Here is a 21,635-nt window from a genome sequence, read left to right as displayed (position 1 = left end):
GCCGTTTCAGAAAGTCCCCATTTGTGATGTCACAAACAAGGATAATAGAAAATAACCACTTATGTACAAGAAAGCTGCTGCTGGAGGAGCAGCAGCTCTACTCTCCCTATTAATTGTAGCTTCTCAGCTCATGGCAGTCTGAATAGGGAGCCTTAAGTCTCCTCTTCCGGTCGGCTCACGGGAAAGAAAAATGAATGCAAGTGAACTAAACATGGCTATAAAAGCTACTTTCGAATCCGCTTTGCCTTACGCCCTGAATCACACATATGTTCTACTTTAAATGAAAAGTAATTATGTGAGTTTTGATTATGTCACGTAATTTAAGATGTATTACACATGAGAGGGTTTGTGTCTCAAATAAAACTGGTAAATTTAAATAAGAAACTCAATTTGACAACAAGAGATGGTGGTAAAGATTCAGCAGCCCGTTCCAGAGCTCCCTCACAAATATGACCTTCATGCTCGAGTCAAGAGTTGTTATTTTGGTACCAACGTGACTGGTCCTGTGAATGTCACTGCAGTGTCATTTGAGTGACACTTTACCTGCTAAATCTAATTATAAACCAGTGAATTCCATAAACCAGAGGCAAGAATAGTTAGTTCAAATCTGTATTTTGTGGTAAATAATTGAACACATGATTTTATACAAAACCGACAATAAACAGGAAGATTTGTTAAAGTGGCTGCAGGAAATCCCCAAATTGCACAACAAAAAACAAAAAAAGAAAATACACACACAAAACAATAAAAGGAAGATAAAAGTTCCCAAAAGTCTGCATTGAAAGCTTGTATTGAATTTACAGCAAGGTTGTGACACATTCAACAGAGATCTGTCCGTAAACAAACAAAAGAAACAAGATGAAGGACATTAGGAGTTCAGATTAGAACGGGACACACAATTAAAATTAAGCTGTAAAGTTCATCCAACTTCAACATGCTCACATGATCCTCAAATACCCTGATGTTAGTCACGGCCAAACCAATTAGAACTTTTCTGCCTGTCATTTAGTAATTAGCTTGTATTAATATTTTACTTTAACAACATTAATAACTCTGTAGCACTTCTGTGTTAAATAAAACATAACAGGGAAGAAAAAGGCGAGTTCCCCACAACAATAAAGGTCTGGAAATATGGAACATTAAAGGGATTTTGGGCCATTTTGTTTCTGTGTATAGGTTTTAATCATCACACTCTTTCTCAGAAATATTGTGAACAGCTTGTGTTTGGAGAAACAGCATTTACATTCGTAAGCACTGATGAGCTACCAGCAAGCTGGAGAGCAACCAAGGTGAAGGGGCGCTGTGTCAGGGCTGCAGCCATCAAATATTCTAGTTATCATTCAAGAATCATATAAATTATGTAAATGTGCACTACCAGGTGTTCAGAGCTTCATTTGTTTAAAGCTAACCTCCCCGCCCTAAGATCTGTGCATGTCAGACATGCTTCCATTGTTGGAACTTCAGGGTATATTCTGCAAGGGAGAAATTGAGCAGAATTGAGGCTGCATGGTGGCGCAGTGGTTAGCACTGTTGCCTCGCAGCACGAAGGTCGCAGGTTCAAAACTCGCCTTTCTGCGTGGAGTTGCGTGTTCTCCCCATGCATGCGTGGGTTTTCTCCGGGTACTCCGGTTTCCCCCACAGATCACAACATGCCCTATAGGTTAAAAAATAATTGTTGTAAGTCGCTTTGGGTAAAAGCGTCTGTTAAGCACATAAACATAAACATAAGATACGACGTCCTAGTCCTCTCAGCTGTTGTGTTTCCATATAAATTCAGCCCTGTCAGGACTTTGCACAGACGTCAGCACATTCCTACTTTGGCAGGAAGTGATGTCACTGATCAGCGCCAAAAAAGTGTCCACAATAATTGTAATGTAACATATAAAGTTTTATTCTGTCAAAGTCCAGTATAATTTAATCCATTTGGAGGATGAGAGTACCTGCGTGATGTAAAATGAGGCGTTCAATGACCAGAAGCTCAGTTTTTTACGGCACTGAGGCAACAAAGCCCTGTGAATTGCATCAACGTGGAGGGAATTCTGCCATGTTTTTTGGTGTTAAGAGTTTAACACCAAAGCAGCGCATTTGATGGTGGTTTTTTTACAGCATCTACTGACGTCATTTCCTCCCGAGTTACAACCAGTCAGTGCGAGTTACCCAAAAATTTCACTCGGCTACTCCACCAGGCCATTTCAAGCAACTACCCGTTCAGGTACTCGGTTCGGCTGGCCCGGTGAAGTGGACACGTGCATGATGGGAAGTTACCCTGAGGTTGCAACAGTGGAAACACCTTTTGATGAAGTTTTATTTATTTAAAATGTTTTTCAGAACATGTCTTTATTAGAATAACTAAAGGTTACAGGATCCTCCACAGCTCTTTCCAGCAGCCAGACTGCTTACTGTGTTTTAAAGGTGGTAAAAGTCTCGAAAGCTCCACACACACACACACACACACACACACACACACACACACACACACACACACACACACACACACACACACACGCGCACACACACACACACACACACACACACACACACACACACACACACGAGTGTGAGAATTACCTGGCTGAAAACTCTGTTTTGTCTCTCTGAGTAAAGTGTTTTGTTCTTTGGTAATCCCAAATCCTTTGTCTGTTTTTGTGAAGACATTTCTTAGATGCTGACTCGGTCTGAAGGCTACCGGTTCCTCAAATAAGAACGTGTAAACATCAATAAAACAGATCTAAATCCTCTTGAAAAAGAATTGTGAAACACATGATCATTGGGCACAGAATTAAATTAAACCCAATTTTATTATTGTTGGCTTATTTTTTGTAATTAAATCATTCATTTGTTTAGATTTTAGTTGCAGCCATCTTAAAACAGATCCAACTCTAAAATAAATGGCGTTTCATACAAATGTTATTTGTGTCAAATATTTGAGCAGTTAATGTAAATGGTTGTTTAAAACAAGAGATACCCTTTTGTTATAGATGTTAGCTTATTGGTCGTTAGCTAATTCATCCTGTAGGATGTAAAAGCCATTTCTCTGAATAGAGGCTGTTCGGGAAGCAACCAATACTGTATTTTTTTAAAATACATTTTTAATTATTAACACACTTCAAAATGGCTGGGAATCCCTTTAAGTGTTTAATCTTAAACTCTATTAGAAGATTAGAGACTTTTAGAGTTATTACATGTAGTAAACCTTAGCCTACGCAACTGCTCATGAGAATAGGACCACACAGGAGTGGTGAGGCTGAGTGGATGTGAGTCGGATGGGAACGGGAACGTCTCCCAGCTGACTCATTGATGGCTTTTATAGTGGTCCTCTGGGTCAGAAGCATCCATGGCTGCACCTGCTGATAAGAGTCCCACTTTATCACAGGTGAGTCAGCAGGTCGCAATAGTCCTCACATTCACTAGACTCTCTGTTGAGTTCCTCAGTAGAAGCGCTTGCGTCGGCTCTCGTTCCACTGGCTGTACACCACGATGCCAATGACGATCAGGAAGATGCAACCCAGCATGGAGAAGAGCACGGTGAAGAAAATGGACAGTCCGCTCATCCCTGCTTCATTCTGACCCACTGAGGAAAAGGGAGAATGGGAAAATGAGAGAAAACTAAATCCTCTGAATGTGGGAGGTGTGTGTAAACTCACACTGGAGGAGATCCATGTTATCCACACTGGGTATGGTCATTTCAGCCTGCTCCTCCTCCTCCTCTTCCTTTTTACTCCGCAGCACCGTTAGTTGGTAAAGTTTCAGGGAGATGATATCGTGGTTGTCTATGAGAATCAGGAAAACGATTACAACTACAGGAATTATTGTGATTCTCACATTCCAGCTTTTTACATGGAAGTATTACCACAGATCAGCCACAACAGTTAACCACCAGCCTGATGGTATATAGGTCCCACTCATGGTGTCAAAACAGCTCTGATCCACTGGGCCAAATCATTTGGTGTCTGGCATGGGAACATGAGCAGTAAACCCTCTGGATCTGGTCCACATCCAAAGTATTCAGGACCAAAATAAAAGTTTTAGCAGCTACCCCTGAGAAAAGTTTGTCAGTTATAAATAAATCCCTTTACCGGGCGTAAACCAGCATCGTGCTATATAAATCTGAGAATTTATCTCCAGCTGATCCAATAAAAAATATTTTTATACTATATTAAAAGTGCATGAAGAAAGAGTGACAACCTGTGGTTAAATTTGGGTACTGCAAGTCATCTTTCAAAACAAATTTGTCCACTCTGAGTGACCATCCCTCCTCCTGCTAATAACGAAACTAAATATAAAAATTGCTAAATTTAAAAATGACTTGCACCAGGCTGCATTCCACTTCTGCAGCTGTGCATGTTGGTATTGTAAATGGAACACAGCCATCCTTCACACACGTTTGCCATGAAATAGCCTGAATGGTTTAGATGTGTAAAGGAATGAAATTACTGTTTTCCACCTAAAAGTCATTTCCCCCCTCTCCTCAGCAAGAACTAATCTGCATGAGATATTGCTCAAGGTCTCGTGCATTTGCTTCTAAACTTTCTCCTTTCCAGCCCAAGAGAAGAATGAAGACAAAGGACTCTCATTTTAATAAATCAAAGAACTCTATTTTTAATAAGCTAATCAAACAAAGTGTTAGTCAATAATAAAAATGTGAACCAATTTGTGAAATGAAAATATTAATTACTTGATATTATAATCCTACAGAATATATTAAGTAATATAACTTTAAATGTTTCCACTAGAGACTGATCACACGTAGCGTTAAGACATGTGACACATTGCTTTTACTGATCCAATCAGAATCTTCCAGATCTGACGGAGGTGTGGTTTTTGTGGTGCTTGGTAAATCTGTCCTCTTTTAACTCGACCGTAAATCAAAACATCCAAATGATAAAACTATGCCCACGTCATCTTAAACTCCAGTTCAAAGCTTTCTAGAGAAGTTGTCGGAGTGGCCAATCCGTAACGTTCCTCTTCAGCAGAAAAAACCTAACGACACGCTGGATAAATTCTGTTGCTATTCCAACCGCTGCAAGGGTTCCTTTCAGAATAAAAGCTGAACCATCACGACCCCGTTTTGGGTCTTGCTAGATGCCAACAAACTGTCGTGACCCGGAAGTATCTCAAAGACTGGACTGGTCGGCGGCCGCGGCTGTTCTACAGGCTTCGGCTCCAGAAAGGTCCAAGCTGGACCTCTACACCTCCTGATCTAGACGGGGGCTTCCGTCAAGGGTATGCAGACCGACAGAATGGCGTCTCAATGTGTGTTATGAATCTCCAAGCCAAAAGCTTAGCGAGAAAACATAATCTTCACTCCCATCAGAACTAATCGTTTCTCCGGATTTGCTCGTTCTGAACAACATTCCACACTACACCATTCTCCTCCTCACTTCACCTTAGTTACACCATACATTTAGTGTTAAAGTTAGTCTAGTTTTAATTTGTTTAGTAATAAATCTTTAAACTTTTCAAACTTGACTCTCTTTCTTTTGTCTCTGAGTTAATACGAAGTTGTTACATAATCCCAATCTTCTGGTTAAAAGTACCCAAAGATCCATAAGATTGACTTAATATTTTCTATGGAATCTCATGTCTTATGGTTCATTAAATAATATGTAAATTTAATCATTACAGATGTAAGCTACATACAAAATTCAACAATATCATCATCGCACACATCCAAACCTAGTTTCTAATTATTAAAACTGATGCAGTAAATTCCCATTTTGTATTTGTAAATTATGGGTCTCTCAAAAAATGTGTCAAGACTAACAGGAAATCGGGACAAACATCAGATACAGATGACGTTTGAATGCCTGGATTCAGGTACAGCCACTATAAATTTTACCTGAAAGATCTCCAGTGACTGCTGAAGCTCCAAAATAATAGCCTAGAGGCAGCCTCACCCCGGGTATATCCAGACAGTCTCTCCACTCATGCTGACCGTCAATGTCGATCATCACCTGCTCGGCAGACACAGACGAGAAACTCTGTTAGCTTTAAAGTGGCAACTTGGTCCTAAAATACTTCACGAGTAGAGTCAAGAACCCAGTCAGGGTTCTAATAGTGGGTTAGCCAGCAGAATACATGAGGAAGTGTCTGCATGTGCTAATACCTGTAATTTCTGAGGAAAACTGGAATTACGGGTGCACGTTTCTCACCGTGAGCCTGCGGCGGACATATCGAATAAAGAGGAAGGAGTCATGCTTGAGGTTGCGCACCATGGCATTGCAGCCGCCCAGCTCCGTGGGTCGACCGTCGCGCTCATGGTCGTAGCTGACGCTGCCGTTCCCCACCATGGCGAGGACATAAGGGAAGATCCGCTTCAGGGGAAACAAAGAAACCAGGAGGGGAAACGTGATTTTAAAATCTATTGCTGAATAGATCCCCCTTTATGCTAGGCACCCTGGAGAGATTCTGAGACTTTGTAAAAACAAAACATAATCTATAAATATTACATGAAAAACATTTTCCTTCAGCCAGCATTCTTGTTTCACAGATCCTGATGTTTTAGTGGGATAATGCTAACCCAGATTTGAGACTTATAACAACCGCTTGGATCTCACGTTACTGGCCCATCACAGGGTTAAAGCAGGGATAAACAGGACCAACAACTCTGAGCTGTATTTATCACTCCACACTACAACCTGCCTTCGCCGTTTTCCATGTGTGGTTTTCTAAATTTGCACAACAGTTAAAATAAGAACATAACTTAAAAATGTGTTAGCTGTTATTATTATTTAATTGTTAATTGTTAATTTATTTTCTCACTCAGCAGTTTCATTCATCATTCATGCAAAATACAATCATCAACAATCTCCTAAGTGAAAAAAAGGGGGAGGAAGAAGAAGTCTTGTATGACCTACCCCTTTCTACTTCATACAATGTAATTTACAGAATGGCCTTATACACAAACCAAGTATAGAACTTCCTAATCTTTGTAAACAAAATCACAATAAAACTTATCAATGTACTTACTCAATATTTACTTATCAATCATAGGATTCTATGATTTTTTTCTTTATATAGTCACTTAAATTGATCGGTAGTTAAACATTTTTTCAGGTCATGATCCAGATTATTCCATAATTTTACACCATATACTGAAATACACATTTGCTTTAATGTTGTTCGTGCAACAACTCTTTTAAACTCAGGCTTCTTTCTATTTTTTCCATCATTTGAAATCAAAACAAAAAACTTCTGTAACTTCACCGGCAGTAACCTTTTTTTTGCCCTGAGCATAATTAGTAACGTTTTCAAATTAACCAAATCCCTGAATTTCATAATTTTTGATTCAATAAAAAGTCTATTGGTATGTTCTCTAGCATCTACTTTGTATATAATTCTCATAGCTTTCTTCTGTAATAAAAACAAAGGATTAGTGTTTATTTTGTATGTGTTGCCCCAAACCTCTATACCGGGGGTGTCAAACATACGGACCGCAAATGAGTTAAATCTGGCCTGTGAGATGGTTGTGTAAACTTTATTTTCATACTTTACAATGTAGATTGAAAATAAACTTGTCTTTGTGAGCAAGTTTTCTCTGTAGTGAGTATAAATAAAACAAAGCTGCACTCAAGACTCGCACAAGAACTTGAATCACATCCTGAAGTTGGCTGCCACTCAGGATGTGACTTCTGATATTGATGTGCTGGTGAAAGCTAAAAGATGTAAAGTAAAATGAGTCAAATATACTTTAAGTGCTGCATGAAACTGATCTACCATGTAATCTGGAAGCTCTTTGAATCACTAAGGAATGTTTTTTATTTATTTATTGATTTTTTATTTATTTCAAATTTTCAAGAACACTTCATGTGTTGTACTATTTTGGATACACGGTCCTCAGGCTCCAGCCTTGTTTTATATTGATTGTATTAAAACAAAGAAAACAATCTGAAGTTGTTTTTAATTTACCGGTCCGGCCCACTTGGGACTAGATTTCCCTCAATGTGGCCCCCTGAGCTAAAATGAGTTTGACACCCCTGCTCTATACAATAAGTATGGAACAATTAATGAATAATATAATATATGAAGTGTTGATGACTCCAAAATACTTTTTACTTTATTTAAAAGTCCAATACTTTTACACAGTTTTTGTTTTGTACATTTTATATGGGGTTTCCAATTAAGTTTATGGTCCAAGATGACCCCTAAAAATCTTACTTCATTTACTCTTTCAACTGAAGTACCATCTATGGACAATGTGTTACATTGTCCATTCTGTTGAATCATCTGTCTTCCTGTTACCAAAAATCATGAATTTTGTTTTATTCCAATTTATAAATAGTTTATTGTCCATAAACCACTTCTTAAGTTTAGTCATCTCACAATCCATTTTTTCCAAAATAATTTGTAAGTCATTCCCAGAACAAAATATATTTGTATCATCAGCAAACAAAATGAACTGTAATATTTTGGACACGTCACAAATATCATTAATGTACAAATTAAAGAGCTAAGGTCCCAACACAGAACCCTGCGGGACTCCATATGTAATAATTTGAAAATCTGAAATTTCATCTTCTAACTGTACCAATTGATTTCTTTTAGTCAGATAACTACTTAACCAATCATGAGCTATCCCTCTTATCCCGTAATTCTTTAACATAGACAGGAACTTAACTATGGTCTATGGTATCAAATGCTTTTCTTAAATCAATAAACAGACCTGCTGTGTATTGCTTCCTTTCCATTGCTGCTGTAATTTCTTAATTTAATTCTAGTAATGCCAAGGATGTAGATTTATTTGATTGAAATCCATACTGATGGTCACTCAACAGTTTATTGTTTTCAATAAAGTTGTCTAGTTTCTGAGTGAACCATTTTTCAAGCACTTTAGAAAACTGGGGAAGCACTGAGATTGGTCTGTAATTATCAAAGCTATGTCTATCACCGTTTTTAAATATCGCAATTACTTTAGCGATTTTTATTTTTTCTGGAAATATACCATTCTGAACAGACAAATTACAAACATAAGTGGTTTAACAACATACTCAATTGTTTTCTTTACTATAGTCATGTCAATCCCATGACAATCAATAGATGTTTTATTTTTACTTTTCTTTACTATTGTCAATATTTCATTTTCACTTACAACTCCCAAAAATATAGACTGTAGAATTCTACTCCCTCCTTGCATTTTTCCACCTTCCTTAATTTTCGTTTCCATAGAATTGGCCAGATTTGGCTCTATGTTTACAAAAAAATGAATTAAATTCATTCACCACCTCACTTTTATCCCTCAGAACGTTATCTCCTTTAATAAAGTAATCTGGACAATTGGCGTGAAAAGACATAGGTCTTACAACGCTATTCAAGATTTTCCGTGTTTTTTTCATATCACCTTTACTTTCCTTCAACCTTAAATTATAATAATATCTTATTGCTTGCCTTATTATTTTTGTCAATTTATTTTTATAAGTCTTATACTTCATTTCTGTGCTTTTAGATCGAAGTCTGACAAAATCTCAAATTTTTTTTCCCTACAGGATTTTAGTAGTCCCTTAGTTAACCAAGGTTTCACATCAACATTTTTTTTTTTACATGTCAGTATTGGGCAATTCTTATCATAAAGGGTTGCATATGTTTTTAAAAATGTATCATATGCTATGTTCACATCCTTAACATAAACCCCACTCCAGTTTTCCTTTAACAGGTCATTACAAAATTTTGTTATTGCTTCCTCTGACCTTATTCTATTATGCTTTATCTGTTCAACTTTGGTAATTTTTTTAATTTGACTATGATGTATTATGAATATTGGTAGGTGATCGCTTATATCAATTATTAAAAGACCACTGTTAACTGCCTTATGTATTTCATTTGTATAAATATTGTCAATTAGTGTAGCACAGGTACTGGTAACTCTGGTCGGCTTAGTAATCACAGGATATAAACTCCTACTGGACATTAGATCTACAAAATCTGTAGTGGTTCTGTGGTTTTCTTGGTTAAGTAAATCAATATTGAAATCTCCACATATTAACCAGTTTTTTTTGTCTCCATCTTTAAGATTTTCACATCTTTCTCTAAAACATTCAATTTTAGAACTTGGTTTTCTATAAACACAAGCTACTATAATATTTCTTGTTTTTTCCATCTCGATTTCAACAGCTACACATTCCATCACATATTCCAACATTTAAGATTCTGATCAACTGTTTTATAATAATCCACCAATCTAGAAATGCAATTTTGGGGTCACACACAATCACCCTAAGGGCTGCAAACAGACCCTGGGCACAAACACACAAAAAACATGCAAAAAAAAAAAGGAAATAAAAAAAGAAAAAGAGAGAACTGTTACAGTCGTGATTCAGAGACAGGTGTTTTGGGGAAAACATGCAGTAGGGTCCCCAGACAGAGGGTCAGGTTACCTGTGTACGAGGAGTGTATCTCTTCTTCTGCGCCTGTCTCCAAGTGAGTGCACAGAACAAATAAATAAAAAATAAAACACAAATAGAGCCCTTTACGCAAACCTGTGAGAAAACCGCTCATACTGAGCCAGGTTCTGCTGGGGGTTTCTTCCTGTTAAAGGGGAGTTTTCCTCTCCACTGTTGCTACATGCTTGCTTGCAATGGGGATAGCTGTAAAGTCTCTGACACAACAGGTCAGTGACACGATGCAATCTGCTGGGTTTCCTTACACTGGAAACTAATTAACTGAAATACCAAACTGAACTCAATCAATAAGTAGGTTCAATTGGAATGTTTACTAATGTTTACTCTTGTTGTAATTTGGCACAATGTTAATGAACTGAATTGAATGGCGCCTGATATTTGAACCAGTTTTAAGTTGAAAAGTAGGACGAGCTGCTGCGCACCTCGATGTGTTTCTCCTCGTTGGGATACGTGTCCACAAAAACACCCAGCCCAGTGAAGTTGTCCATATTTCCAAATACAGGACCTGGAAACAAACATCAAGACAAAAATGTTACCAACAAATTTTAATTAAATTAAGGCTAATCTATAATAAGTTCACCTTTCTGCATGCGTTCCTTAGTGTACCAAATAGCCAGCCCATCACCGTTCAGGTTCTTCTTTCCTTGCCCATGAATCTTAAAGTGAACCTGCATCTCCCAGTCCTTCAGGTGGCATGGCTAAAAATATAAAATTTATTATGGTATTTATGTTCATATATTACCATGGCGGCTCTTCTCTTCTTTTATAGCAGCGCTTATTGTCCAGGTTTTCTTCGTGTGTTTGATTGATCATGTATGAAATTAAAATGTGATTTCTATATCGAGTTTCCCAACTCAATATATTCATCTATAGACTCTTCACAAAATGAAATGTTGCTAAAATGCTAGAGAATTAATTTTTACAATTTCAGTTGCAGATGCTTGTAGTGTTATGGACTTTGTTCATACAGATCTAAAATCGCCAGATAGTTTTAGTTTTGAACTCCAGCACGCTTTCAGTGTAAATCAGTGACGGTAGAATAATACTCACAATGCGGCTCCATACTGCCCCCTGTCTGCTCTGCATGTCAGGTGTGAGTCGCACCTGGTCAGTGGTTACCATGGCATCCCCCATCAGCTCCCAGTGGGAGGAACCTAGAGCTCCTACACCTGAAAACCACGAACCACCATGTTTGCAAAAGCTGACACAGCTAATTGAATTCAAAGCAGGTTTTTTTCTCGGTCCTGAAACAAAACAACTCATCAAAGCGAAGGCGGGTTCTGGTAAAAACAAACCAACTAATAATAGTAACAGTAAAGCCAAATGTCACAAAAGGCATATCCTATCAGAAATAAAGGTTAAGGTAAAAAAAAACATTACTGCAAAAGACAGGAGCAAAAAAGATAATTTGGTCGTTGAACGCGTTATTCTGGAAACATCTTTCCCCCAGTCTGCCTCAGTCACCACCGCCACTACCGATGAAATACCTTGATAAGGCTTGGAGAGGGAATGTTCGCGCTTCAGAAACTCTTCCATTTCATGGTCATCGTCACAAGAACACGTGTTTATAGTCAAAAGAATAAAAATTAAAATGAGAATATATTTTAAAGCCATTTCCCTTCTAGAAAAAAACCCCATCGGCGGCTTGAAGTCGAAGCACTTGCTAGTATTGACGGGAGCCATCGTGGGACAAAAATCATCATCCTAGTTGAAATGTTCTTGCTGTGCTCCTATTGGTCTACCCAGTTGCATGACTCATTGTCATTGGTCAGTTTGGTTGTCAATCACAGTATTTGCCCCCCTTTTTTATTGGATATAACGTTTGGAGCCGTTTGATAAAAAATACATTCTGATAAATGAAATTGATAATCAAAGCCGTATAAATGAGGATCAATGTGTAATTACAACTTTGTTAACATAAATACGTTTTGGAAGGCTATATGCAGACTTTACTCGGCCTTTTCCTTCCTATTTGGTCATTTAGATAAAGCAAAACTTAAAAAAAATACATATATGTATTTTTTGCTTTTAACCAACTATCAGCGTAAATCTGGAACGTATTAGAAAATGAGTTAGCTAATAAAACACAGCTGGACAGCTGACACCACCATGACAGGACGTGAAAAATGATAAATGACTTGCACTTGTTGTCAGAGGACTCTAGAGCGCTTTACGCTATGATGTATCATTCAACCATTCTGGTGGTGGTCGGAGGGACCGATGGCGCCATGTGCTCAGCAGCCTCACCTCTGCCAGTGTGCCGCAGGGCAGCTGTGGCTACATCGTAGCTCATCACAATCAGTGTGTGAATGTGTGTGTGAATGGATGAATGATACATTGTAGTATAAAGCGCTTTGGAGTCCTTACTCTGAGAGGTGCTATACAAGGGCGGGTCATTTATCATTTATTCACACACACATTCACCATCCAGTCGGATGCTGTGATTAGCTGGGATGAACGCCACGCCCCCTTCATTGACTCCGTTCTCTGTCGGTTTTTCTACTCGCTGTTTAAACATCATCTGAGGACAGTCGATTATGGGGCACGGTAAAGAAAAAACGGGAGAAAAGGTCGACATTTATCGTGACACATGGGTTCGCTTTTTAGGTATGTATTGTTTGGTTTGTTCAGTGTGCCATCTTGCTTAATGTCGTAGCAGAAGCGGAAATGTCATGACTGGAACTGAGAGTTGGCTAGCAGAGCTAGCCGAGTTGGCTAACTCCTCTTTTAATGGTCCATAAATAGCCAACGTGGCTCTCGAAGGGCATTTTGTTAGCAGAGGACATCGTGAGTGTCCTGGACTGGTCAGTGGCTCGTTTCCATACCGTTCTGCAGCAAAGGTGAACTGGTTGTCCTAAAGTGTGTTTTTAAGTTGGGTAAGTTCCGCCAGTGACTCACACCGACTAAAGAAACGCCCAAAAGCGTTGAGAACACAAGGAAACCTCCTTTTTGCTACAACCTGTCGTTTAATTATTTAGATTATCGAGCAGCGTGTTCAGAATCAGCTGCAGTTCCGTGTTTAGTTTATGACGCGTTCACGTCCCCTGATTACACCGCAGAGCATCAACCAATCAATGAAAATTTGCTTGCAGCATCAATCCTTAATGCACAGAACTATCTCAATCTATGTACGTTTAGAAATGTGCACAGCAATTATTTTGCTTGTAAATCCACATGTAAACTCATTAATGTGGCCTAGGTTTTGTTTGCATACTTCATTTGACTATTGTTTTATTCTGATACACTTTTCTTGTGTACAGTGTTTTGGAGCCAGAAGACCTCCATGCTTACAATGTGTTGTTCTGATTTTACATGTGTTATACGATTGCTTTGTGAAGGATCTTTCTATGCATTTATCTACTTAGTAACACTTACATTAGCTTATACTAGAAGTCAATAAAACAATGCAATTTAAATTATTGTGGAGTAAATTTACTCTGAGATTAGGAACATTTCACAACATTGTACATGCACAGATTGTACTTTGCATATTGTAAAATCCTGTTTTTACTAATTTGTATTTATTTATTCTTAATTTAATCAGGAAGGTCCCATTGAGATTAAAAATCTCATTTTCAAGGGAGGCCTGGCCAAGAGGCAGCAAAAGTTACATTTACAAAATTTTTCTGTTACACTTATATATACAAAATTACAGAAGGCAGTTACAACACAGGGAATCCATTTCAAGGGCTCTTAGTCTGGTTTTAAATGTATTTAAGGAGATAAACTCGAAACTATTGAGTCCAAAGATGATCAGAAATTGATAACAATAATAAAAAAAACAGCAGATTTATTTTTTGTATTGCAATGAATGTCGGATGTGTCACTTGCTAAATATTTGAGTCAGTAAACACTTCTCTTGGCATCAACAAAAATCTCTTTCAGGACTGGAGTGTTTTGTGTGAATGATCTCACTGTTTCCATATGTGCATCTTTATTACAGAAAAAAACACATTCTTAACTCGAGACATCAACGTGTGAAACATGACACTAGGTTTGTTAAATGTTCTAGCTTTTGCTGGACCTTTTGTTAGCTTATTTTAGGTAGACCGTTTTCTGGTTTTTAATCAAATATGGTCTAATAAATGATTCAGCTGTGCTGTCCCTCTGTGGCTTCGAAACACATCTAAAAAAAATCAGAACCTCACCATTAACTTATCTTTTACAATGCTTTTTTTTAGAGGTATCCTAGAACGTTTAACCACAATGACTTTGTTGTTGAATGTAGGTAGTTTGGGGTGTCTAATGTAGCATTCCAAAAAGCCTGTGCCATCTCCAACCTACTTTCCTATCTAAATGTTTATGTTTATGTTTATTTATTTGGCAGACGCTTTTATCCAAAGCGACTTACAATTTATAACCTATAGGGCATGTTGTGATCTGTGGGGGGAAACCGGAGTACCCGGAGGAAACCCACGCATGCATGGGGAGAACACGCAACTCCACGCAGAAAGGCCGCAGCCGAGTTTCGAACCTGCAACCTTCGTGCTGCGAGGCAACAGTGCTAACAACTGCGCCACCATGCAGCCCAATTAAATTAGTAATGTTGTAATGGCCATGGAGAAATGACTTATTCTGAGAAAAGCTGGGTGAACACGTCATAAGCTTAGACACACAGACTGCATTTGCATGTCCCAACCAAGGGACATGCAAGGGAAATGCAACCAAGGCACTTCATAAGCCTGGTGGGCCGCCAGGCCTTGCTTGGCCTCCTGATAGGCAAAGCACCCCCCCCCCCCTCCTGCGCGCACCCCCAGGGATGAGGCACAGTGGCTATACGATCCGCTCACCCCCCGTCTCGAACGACGCATGAAAGCAAAACGATCCACGCCCCCCCCCCCCCCCCTTTTCTGCCACCTGGGCTGCTCTAGTTTTCTGGTGGAAACCCTGCATCTATTATATATACCGTCAATGGTCTCAATACACTTCAATGTCAGCAATGTATAAATGTTGCTATTGGCAATGCTAACTGCAGAAAAGAGCTAGCCTGAGCTACTGCTAAAGCCATCCCAAGCTACCTCTAGTGCCAGCCTGGGACTCTCTAGCCTTTTAGGGGTTGTATCGACTAGTTGACTTCACTGCTCTGTAGTGACTTTTTATGCCTTTCATAGACTAGTCGCTGTCACGTGATAATGACCAACAAGACGCAGTCCTCGGAAATAATAGCAGGTGACGAGCCCCTGCGCGTTGGGTGGCGACGCGCTGTGCCAGAGTGTCGGTATCTGATATTGGAAAAAAAACGCTTGGTCACCCATCGTCAGTTGTAGCTGCTTCAGGTGTATGACGTCATCAACGACTAGTTGAAGTCGACTCGATTTTCGTTACTTGATGGTCGACTTTAAAAAAAATGAAGTCATGCAGCCCTCACTTTATTTGTCTGCAATGCCCGAGACATTGGCTGTTGGGACAATCACTTCCTCATACATCGTCATCCTCACACACAGAAAAGAGTTTCTAGCTTCAGACAGTGTCATGGACCGTCTGGCCAATCAGCACATAGCTAATTTAATATTCATGTTCTGACCAGGTGCGTGTGGACAATCAGCCTTTCCATTGTAAGGCTTTATTATGGGATTGCTTTTGGACGTTTACCAGGGCTCTTGGGCCATTGTGAATCCCGGAGGAGCTCCCTTTCTCTCTCTCCGTGTTGAAGTCGCACGTGATTGATCCTCCATGAGCCCTCTGCTCCTCGTCTGCAGCGAGCAGGACGACGAGAGGAGGAGCAGGGTCCAGGCACTGGTGTAAACTCATAGAGCAGCGGGAGGAGGAGGGTGAGAAAGGGGAGATAACAGGCTCCAGAAAGGTGAGAACATGAGTTAAAGCAGGAATGCAGCCAGACTTGGACACATTTTACCAATATTGACAATTCAAAGGAAGAGTGTGGACTATGCAAAGCAAAAATATCTTTTCAAGCAGGCTCTACAAATGTTTCAGGGACCATAAACACACTTCGTATGAATTTTTGTATAAATTTCAACTTTACATGTTAAGTCTATAAATATTTTACTTACAGTTTATTTTTGTTATTTATACTTTGTTTTGTTGCACTCTGTTTGGTGTTGGATAGTTAGAAGTTATTTAAAGGGATTTGATGCAACTTTTTCATATTTTTAAATAATTTTCTTGAGCCAGTATGTGCTAAAATGACCTTTTACAGGATTAATGAAAAGTCACTCAGACCCCACCGTCCTCTGTAGCCAGTGCAACTTGCAACTTCAGAGTGGCGGCTGCTGTTTAGCTGACATACCTGGCACTGCAGTCTGCTTCCAGCACGTTTTCTGCATGTTCATGTTCGTGAACACATCTGATATGTTTGATTTAGTGATGAATCCCTTCTGTAGATGCTAATGACAGCTGGGGATGCATTTCACACCGAGAGGAGATTAGTAGAACCAAAAACAAAACTTAATGAACACTAGAGGTGCTGAAAACAAGCCCAAACTGCCTAGTCTCCCTTTAAACAAAAAAAAAAAAAAAAAAAAAAAGAGAATTAAAAGAGCCGGAGTTCCCATCACTACAACTAACCCAGACTGTCTCGTGAATTAATACTGAGTTAGCTTTAACTAAATGGTGGCTATTCCTGATTATATTTGGTTGTGTCACACCCTTATCTTTGTAAATGATACCCTGTGTGGCCTGTCTTTTGCTCTATAACCCCTTTAAAATCCACTGCTGGTAAACAAAAGCACAGGTATGACTTGCTGTAGATCAGAGAGGTGATATGTGTTGTGTTCTTGTCTCGTCATCAGTTATTCTGCAAAATCTCTTAAACGTTTCCTTTATCTTCCAAACCCCATTCTCCTGTTAAGTTCTTTCATTTCTTATCTCTGTTTTTCTTAGCTTCAAAAGGAATTTTGTATGCATTATTCCTCTCACCTTCATGCCTTGTTGCAGGGCACAGAGAAAACAGCGGTGTGTTTTACTGCAGCGTGGGACATCATTTCAATCGCCAAATGCCTCGCTGGAAGGAAATCTTATCTTTTCTCATTTTATCACACATCATTATACAAATAGAGCTCTTATCACCTCACAAACCACTTTTGGTAATTATCTGCAGCTACAATTTCAATGGCTGACCTGGGTGGTTACAAATGGCTCTGCTGTAAATATCAGCATTTATTCTGACTGGTTTACTCTAGCTTACATTTAGGATTAGAATTTTTCCCCCCTCTCAGTGTTGTGTGGAAAACTTTAGAGTGCAGTACATCCAATGTTGGTAGCACTTCTGCAAAGAATTTTGAGATAAAAATTTTATACTTGCAAAATCAGAGAAAGACAAATACACCCATGTCAGGTTTTTGAACCATTTCTGCACAGATGTTAGAACCGGACAGATACAGAAATTGTGTCAATAATCATGGCTGTGATAATATATCGATACACAGAAATTTGTAATATTTTGTGTTATGAAACAGGATCAGTATTTTAAAGTAGTGTGTCGATTTTTAAAAAAATAAGAATTTCCTTGCAAACGTTTCATTTATGTGGTGTAATTCAAACTCTGACTGCTAGGGGGCATCGGTTTTATCACCTTTGTTCAGACAGAGCAAGATCTTGCAACAACACTGCATCAGTCTAGGACGGGGGTCGGCAACCCGCGGCCCATCCATCTGATGCGGCTCTCTGTGCTTGTAAAATAATGAATGGATATTTAAATAAAAAGCTTTACATTTTACTGCATTAATTTTACATCTGTATGCCAATTCCAAATGTAAAGTTTGTCTGCGTGAATCTGAACAGTTCCAACCCGGTCTTACTGTGAGACCAGGTTGACGGGTCACGCTTGTGCGTAATCATATGCGCTTTCTGAGCTTCCTGGATGTGTCGCCACATTGGAGACAAGAACAAGCACTATTCAGCCAAAGTTTCAATATCAGGGAACATTTTCTAAGTGACAAGTCTCGCTTCAGTCGGAGGAATCTTCCTGCATGCGCTCTGGTTCTGCGACTCGCTCCAAGCCCCTCTCCACATCTTTAGCTCGCTGTGGACCGTACGTACGCGCTGACAGCGAGCTGCGCTGAGCGGTGTCCAGCTCAGATGTTCAGATGGGAATCTTTTCATGAGTGATTTAGCTACATCTGCGATGTGCGTAACGAATAAAATGTCAGTTTGTCTGCATGCGTCGGGGTAATTCTTTCTATTCTTTCTCCGTCAAAATAAACGGTCAAATACGGGAACTATACGGTCAACACAACACAAGCCCTGCTTTTAACTGTTCTGTTTTCTTATGAAAATTGTTGCAAAGAGATATAATTTAACTTGATTAACACCAGAGCCAGGCGCACTGCGCCGTTATCTCCGTCACTGTAAACGAGGGAAAAACAAAATGATCTGATCCTTTTCTGACCTTCCCCACCTACAAAGTTTAATTACAACAATCAAACGTGACAGAGCCTGGATTTGTATTCTGACCAGTCTAAACATGTTTTAAAAAGAAACGTATGACAAAAGTGGCACCTGCTCAGTAAAACCACCAACAGGGTGAAAAATATCAAACTATTGTAGGCAGAGACGGGCTACAACTTCTGGATCCACTTTATATGAATCGTTTTATTGATTATCGTCTTATTGAAGATAACTTTGACGTACACGAGCGACCGGTACTGGCTGCTGTCACCTCTTGTGATTGGTTAAAGCAGCTCTCTGCTGTCTGAGGGTAGGCCCCGCCCACAACGCCGCGGCTGCTGTGGCTCCCAGTGTTTTCTTTATTGTGGGAAACGGGTAATAATGGCTCTTTGATGGGAACAGGTTGCCGACCCCTGGTCTAGGAGATGTCTGGCTTGAGTTTTCCAATTAAATTGTGCCTTAACATTGCAAATATCATCGCTGGCTTTTAGTATGGCAATATATCGTATTGTTTCGCCACATTTTTTCCAACACACACCCTCAATTATTCAGTGTTTTTTTTTTTAAAAACAGTTTAATGTTTTCTTAATTAAATGTGCTGATAATTAGGCCATATGTGGTGGACTTTTAGGCTTGTTGGACAAACTTTTTTAACTTTCCAACATTCATGTCTTTGGAAGTGATGGCAACAATCAAATCATAGTTATTTTTTATATTATGGCAATATTGGTTTTTATTAGAGCTGTGATATGACTCTAATTTCATTTCATGTCTGTTTTAAGCTTTAAACAATTACAACAGAAAAAATGTGTATTATGAAAAAGAAGTAAAGATGAAATGGAAGTAAACCGAATTGATGGTGTGTGACGTGCTTCCAAAAATATGCCTTAAATTTTTAATTATGACCGCCTCACACTTTGTGCTGTGGCAAGAAGTTTTCCTGTAGGTCTATTCCAAAGTGTCAACAGGGTTCCCCAACAAACACTTTAATGCACATTTACAGAAGTGGACAGCAGTAGCACAGGTTGTTCAGTAATCGGAAGGTAGCAGGTTTGATTCTGGCTCCCACCAGAGAATGCTGCTGTTGTGTCCTCGGGCAAGGCACTTAACCCACCCAGCCTGCTGGTAGTGGTCGGAGGGACTGGAGGGACCGGTGGTGCCAGTGTTTGGCAGGCCTCGCCTCTGTCATTGCACCCCAAGGAAACTGTGGCTACGTCGTATCTCATCACCACCAGCGTGTGAATGACTGATTGTGTTGTGAAGCGCCTTGAGGGGTTGTAGAACCCTATAAGAAGGCACTATACAAATACAGGCCATTTAATCCCTGTTTGGACATCTATGTCACCATAGCAGCTCTTCTCTTCTTCTATAGCAGCGCCATTTGTCCATGTTTTCTGCATGTGGATGATTGATCAGATTAAAATACTGATTTGTATGTGTGTGCCCATGAGGTTATGCCAATGAAGTCGGGGAGTCCTTTCGTGCTCTGGTGCCAGTCAGTTTGGTTTGGGGCAGCTATGCTGTATCCACCATGTATGTTACTGCAGATGCAGTGGATAAAGGGAGGAAAGCTGCAGTGGTAAGTGGGAAATAAAACCTTCTCAATGATTTCTGGTACGTTTAAATACATTTTAATTAAAAAGAGAATTATGTATTTTTTGTGCATCCTCTTGAGTTTTCCATCCTCCATCTGTCCCTCCAGGCCCACGGGGACAACCCAGGGAGGACAACACGGGTAGCGGTTGCTGTTGTGGACACGTTTGTGTGGCAGGCCTTGGCCTCCGTAATCATCCCTGGCTTCACCATTAACCGTTTGTGTGCCGGGTCGCTCTACCTGCTGGGCAGAACCACCAAGTGGCCTCTGCCCGTTCGCAAGTGGACCACGACAGCTATCGGCCTTTCTGCAATCCCCTTCATCATTACTCCAATAGACAGGTTGGCTGGGTCTTGTGTTTATGTGGCTTAAGTTGGAAGCTGATGTCATTCCATGACATCTTTATGAAAAAAAATCTGTTTTATTTACCCTAACCCTACCTCTGCCTTTGCTCTTCAGGTCAGTGGATTTCCTGCTGGACTCCAGTCTCCGGAAGCTGTACAATGAGGGCGAGAAACACAAATAACCGCTTCTCCCAGGGACATCCTGGACTGACCATCAGCGCCGATCTACAAGCGGAGCCCAATTTCACACTAGTCAACACGATCTATAATAAAACTGTTTTTACTTCAGAGGTTTAATATTTAAACACTAGTTTAAACTGGATGAAACTCTGCTCTGTGAATGAGTCTCCAAGGAGTTAAATAGAATGAAAACTACACAAAGAATTCCAGCGTCTTCTGCAGGGCGATGGGTGTTCCTGTGGTTCTTTTATTGGTGGTAGAAGCTTCTAAGGTTACCCTGGTGGCAGTGCTGGCTTTCACAGCAACATTTTATATGAAAACATCAGAGTGGTTATTTGTGAGTGAACAGTTGGTGTTTTTAGTGGTACTGTAATACCAAAAGGCCAGTTCAGCCACAAAAGTATTAACTTGATGTTGGTTGCTCTTGTCTCTAAGAAATAAGTTATAAATAAATGTAGGTATACATGCAATAACTGGAAGATGGAAGTTTCTGTATTTGTAATTTGTCACCTTCATTTTTTGTTTTCATGTTTTCATCCAGATTTAAAGAGTTCAGCCACGAATTCACTCATTTTTCCAACTCACTGTACAAACTCAGCATGCACAATACAGTTACAGTATGAAGTACTACTTTTATAGACCAATGTAAACTAACTCACCAAATCACTCGATTGTGACATCACTTAGCTTCAGATTGTTGAGGTTGTGTAAAGATTGGTGTGTTTCTTTTTAGATTAAACAGAAAAAAGCAATTTAGACTTTCCTAAATATAAAGAC

At 39.5% G+C, this 21,635-nt stretch overlaps 2 protein-coding genes across 3 annotated transcripts; one reads left to right on the top strand and one right to left on the bottom strand.

Annotated features, from left to right (window-relative positions):
* Positions 1 to 593: 593 nt before the first annotated feature.
* Positions 594 to 12,094, bottom strand: lman2la (lectin, mannose-binding 2-like a). 2 transcript variants are annotated; one of them, XM_070552776.1, is made up of 9 exons: positions 11,882 to 12,094; positions 11,445 to 11,563; positions 10,975 to 11,092; positions 10,817 to 10,899; positions 10,371 to 10,403; positions 6,153 to 6,314; positions 5,840 to 5,954; positions 3,645 to 3,770; positions 594 to 3,571 (listed from the first exon to the last, which is right to left on the bottom strand). In XM_070552776.1, the coding sequence occupies exons 1-9, from the start codon at positions 12,075 to 12,077 to the stop codon at positions 3,429 to 3,431; spliced, it is 1,095 nt and encodes a 364-aa protein (XP_070408877.1). In that variant the 5' UTR covers positions 12,078 to 12,094; the 3' UTR covers positions 594 to 3,428. The 2 variants fall into 2 exon arrangements, with proteins under 2 accessions (XP_070408877.1, XP_070408878.1); XM_070552777.1 differs by lacking the exon at positions 10,371 to 10,403.
* Positions 12,095 to 12,834: 740 nt separating this feature from the next.
* Positions 12,835 to 21,331, top strand: mtfp1 (mitochondrial fission process 1). Its single transcript, XM_070552772.1, has 4 exons — positions 12,835 to 13,001; positions 20,192 to 20,319; positions 20,443 to 20,675; positions 20,794 to 21,331. The coding sequence occupies exons 1-4, from the start codon at positions 12,932 to 12,934 to the stop codon at positions 20,858 to 20,860; spliced, it is 498 nt and encodes a 165-aa protein (XP_070408873.1). The 5' UTR covers positions 12,835 to 12,931; the 3' UTR covers positions 20,861 to 21,331.
* Positions 21,332 to 21,635: the final 304 nt, after the last annotated feature.

This window comes from Nothobranchius furzeri, chromosome 6 (assembly GCF_043380555.1).
Source record: "Nothobranchius furzeri strain GRZ-AD chromosome 6, NfurGRZ-RIMD1, whole genome shotgun sequence".
Classification (NCBI taxonomy): domain Eukaryota; kingdom Metazoa; phylum Chordata; class Actinopteri; order Cyprinodontiformes; family Nothobranchiidae; genus Nothobranchius; species Nothobranchius furzeri.
The sequence above is the reverse complement of the archived record's forward strand: the minus strand, read 5'-3'. Positions and strand labels throughout refer to the sequence as shown.

Excerpts from the sequence above, each read along its gene's own strand:
- lman2la (XM_070552776.1), bottom strand. The coding sequence starts at position 12,077 with ATGGCTCCCGTCAATACTAGCAAGTGCTTCGACTTCAAGCCGCCGATG. Across the intron at positions 11,093-11,444 it reads GGGCAGTATGGAGCCGCATT|CCATGCCACCTGAAGGACTG; the intron begins GTGAGTATTATT and ends TTATATTTTTAG. Across the intron at positions 10,900-10,974 it reads TAAGGAACGCATGCAGAAAG|GTCCTGTATTTGGAAATATG; the intron begins GTGAACTTATTA and ends GTTTGTTTCCAG.
- mtfp1 (XM_070552772.1), top strand. The coding sequence starts at position 12,932 with ATGGGGCACGGTAAAGAAAAAACGGGAGAAAAGGTCGACATTTATCGT. Across the intron at positions 20,320-20,442 it reads AAGGGAGGAAAGCTGCAGTG|GCCCACGGGGACAACCCAGG; the intron begins GTAAGTGGGAAA and ends CTGTCCCTCCAG. Across the intron at positions 20,676-20,793 it reads ATCATTACTCCAATAGACAG|GTCAGTGGATTTCCTGCTGG; the intron begins GTTGGCTGGGTC and ends TTTGCTCTTCAG.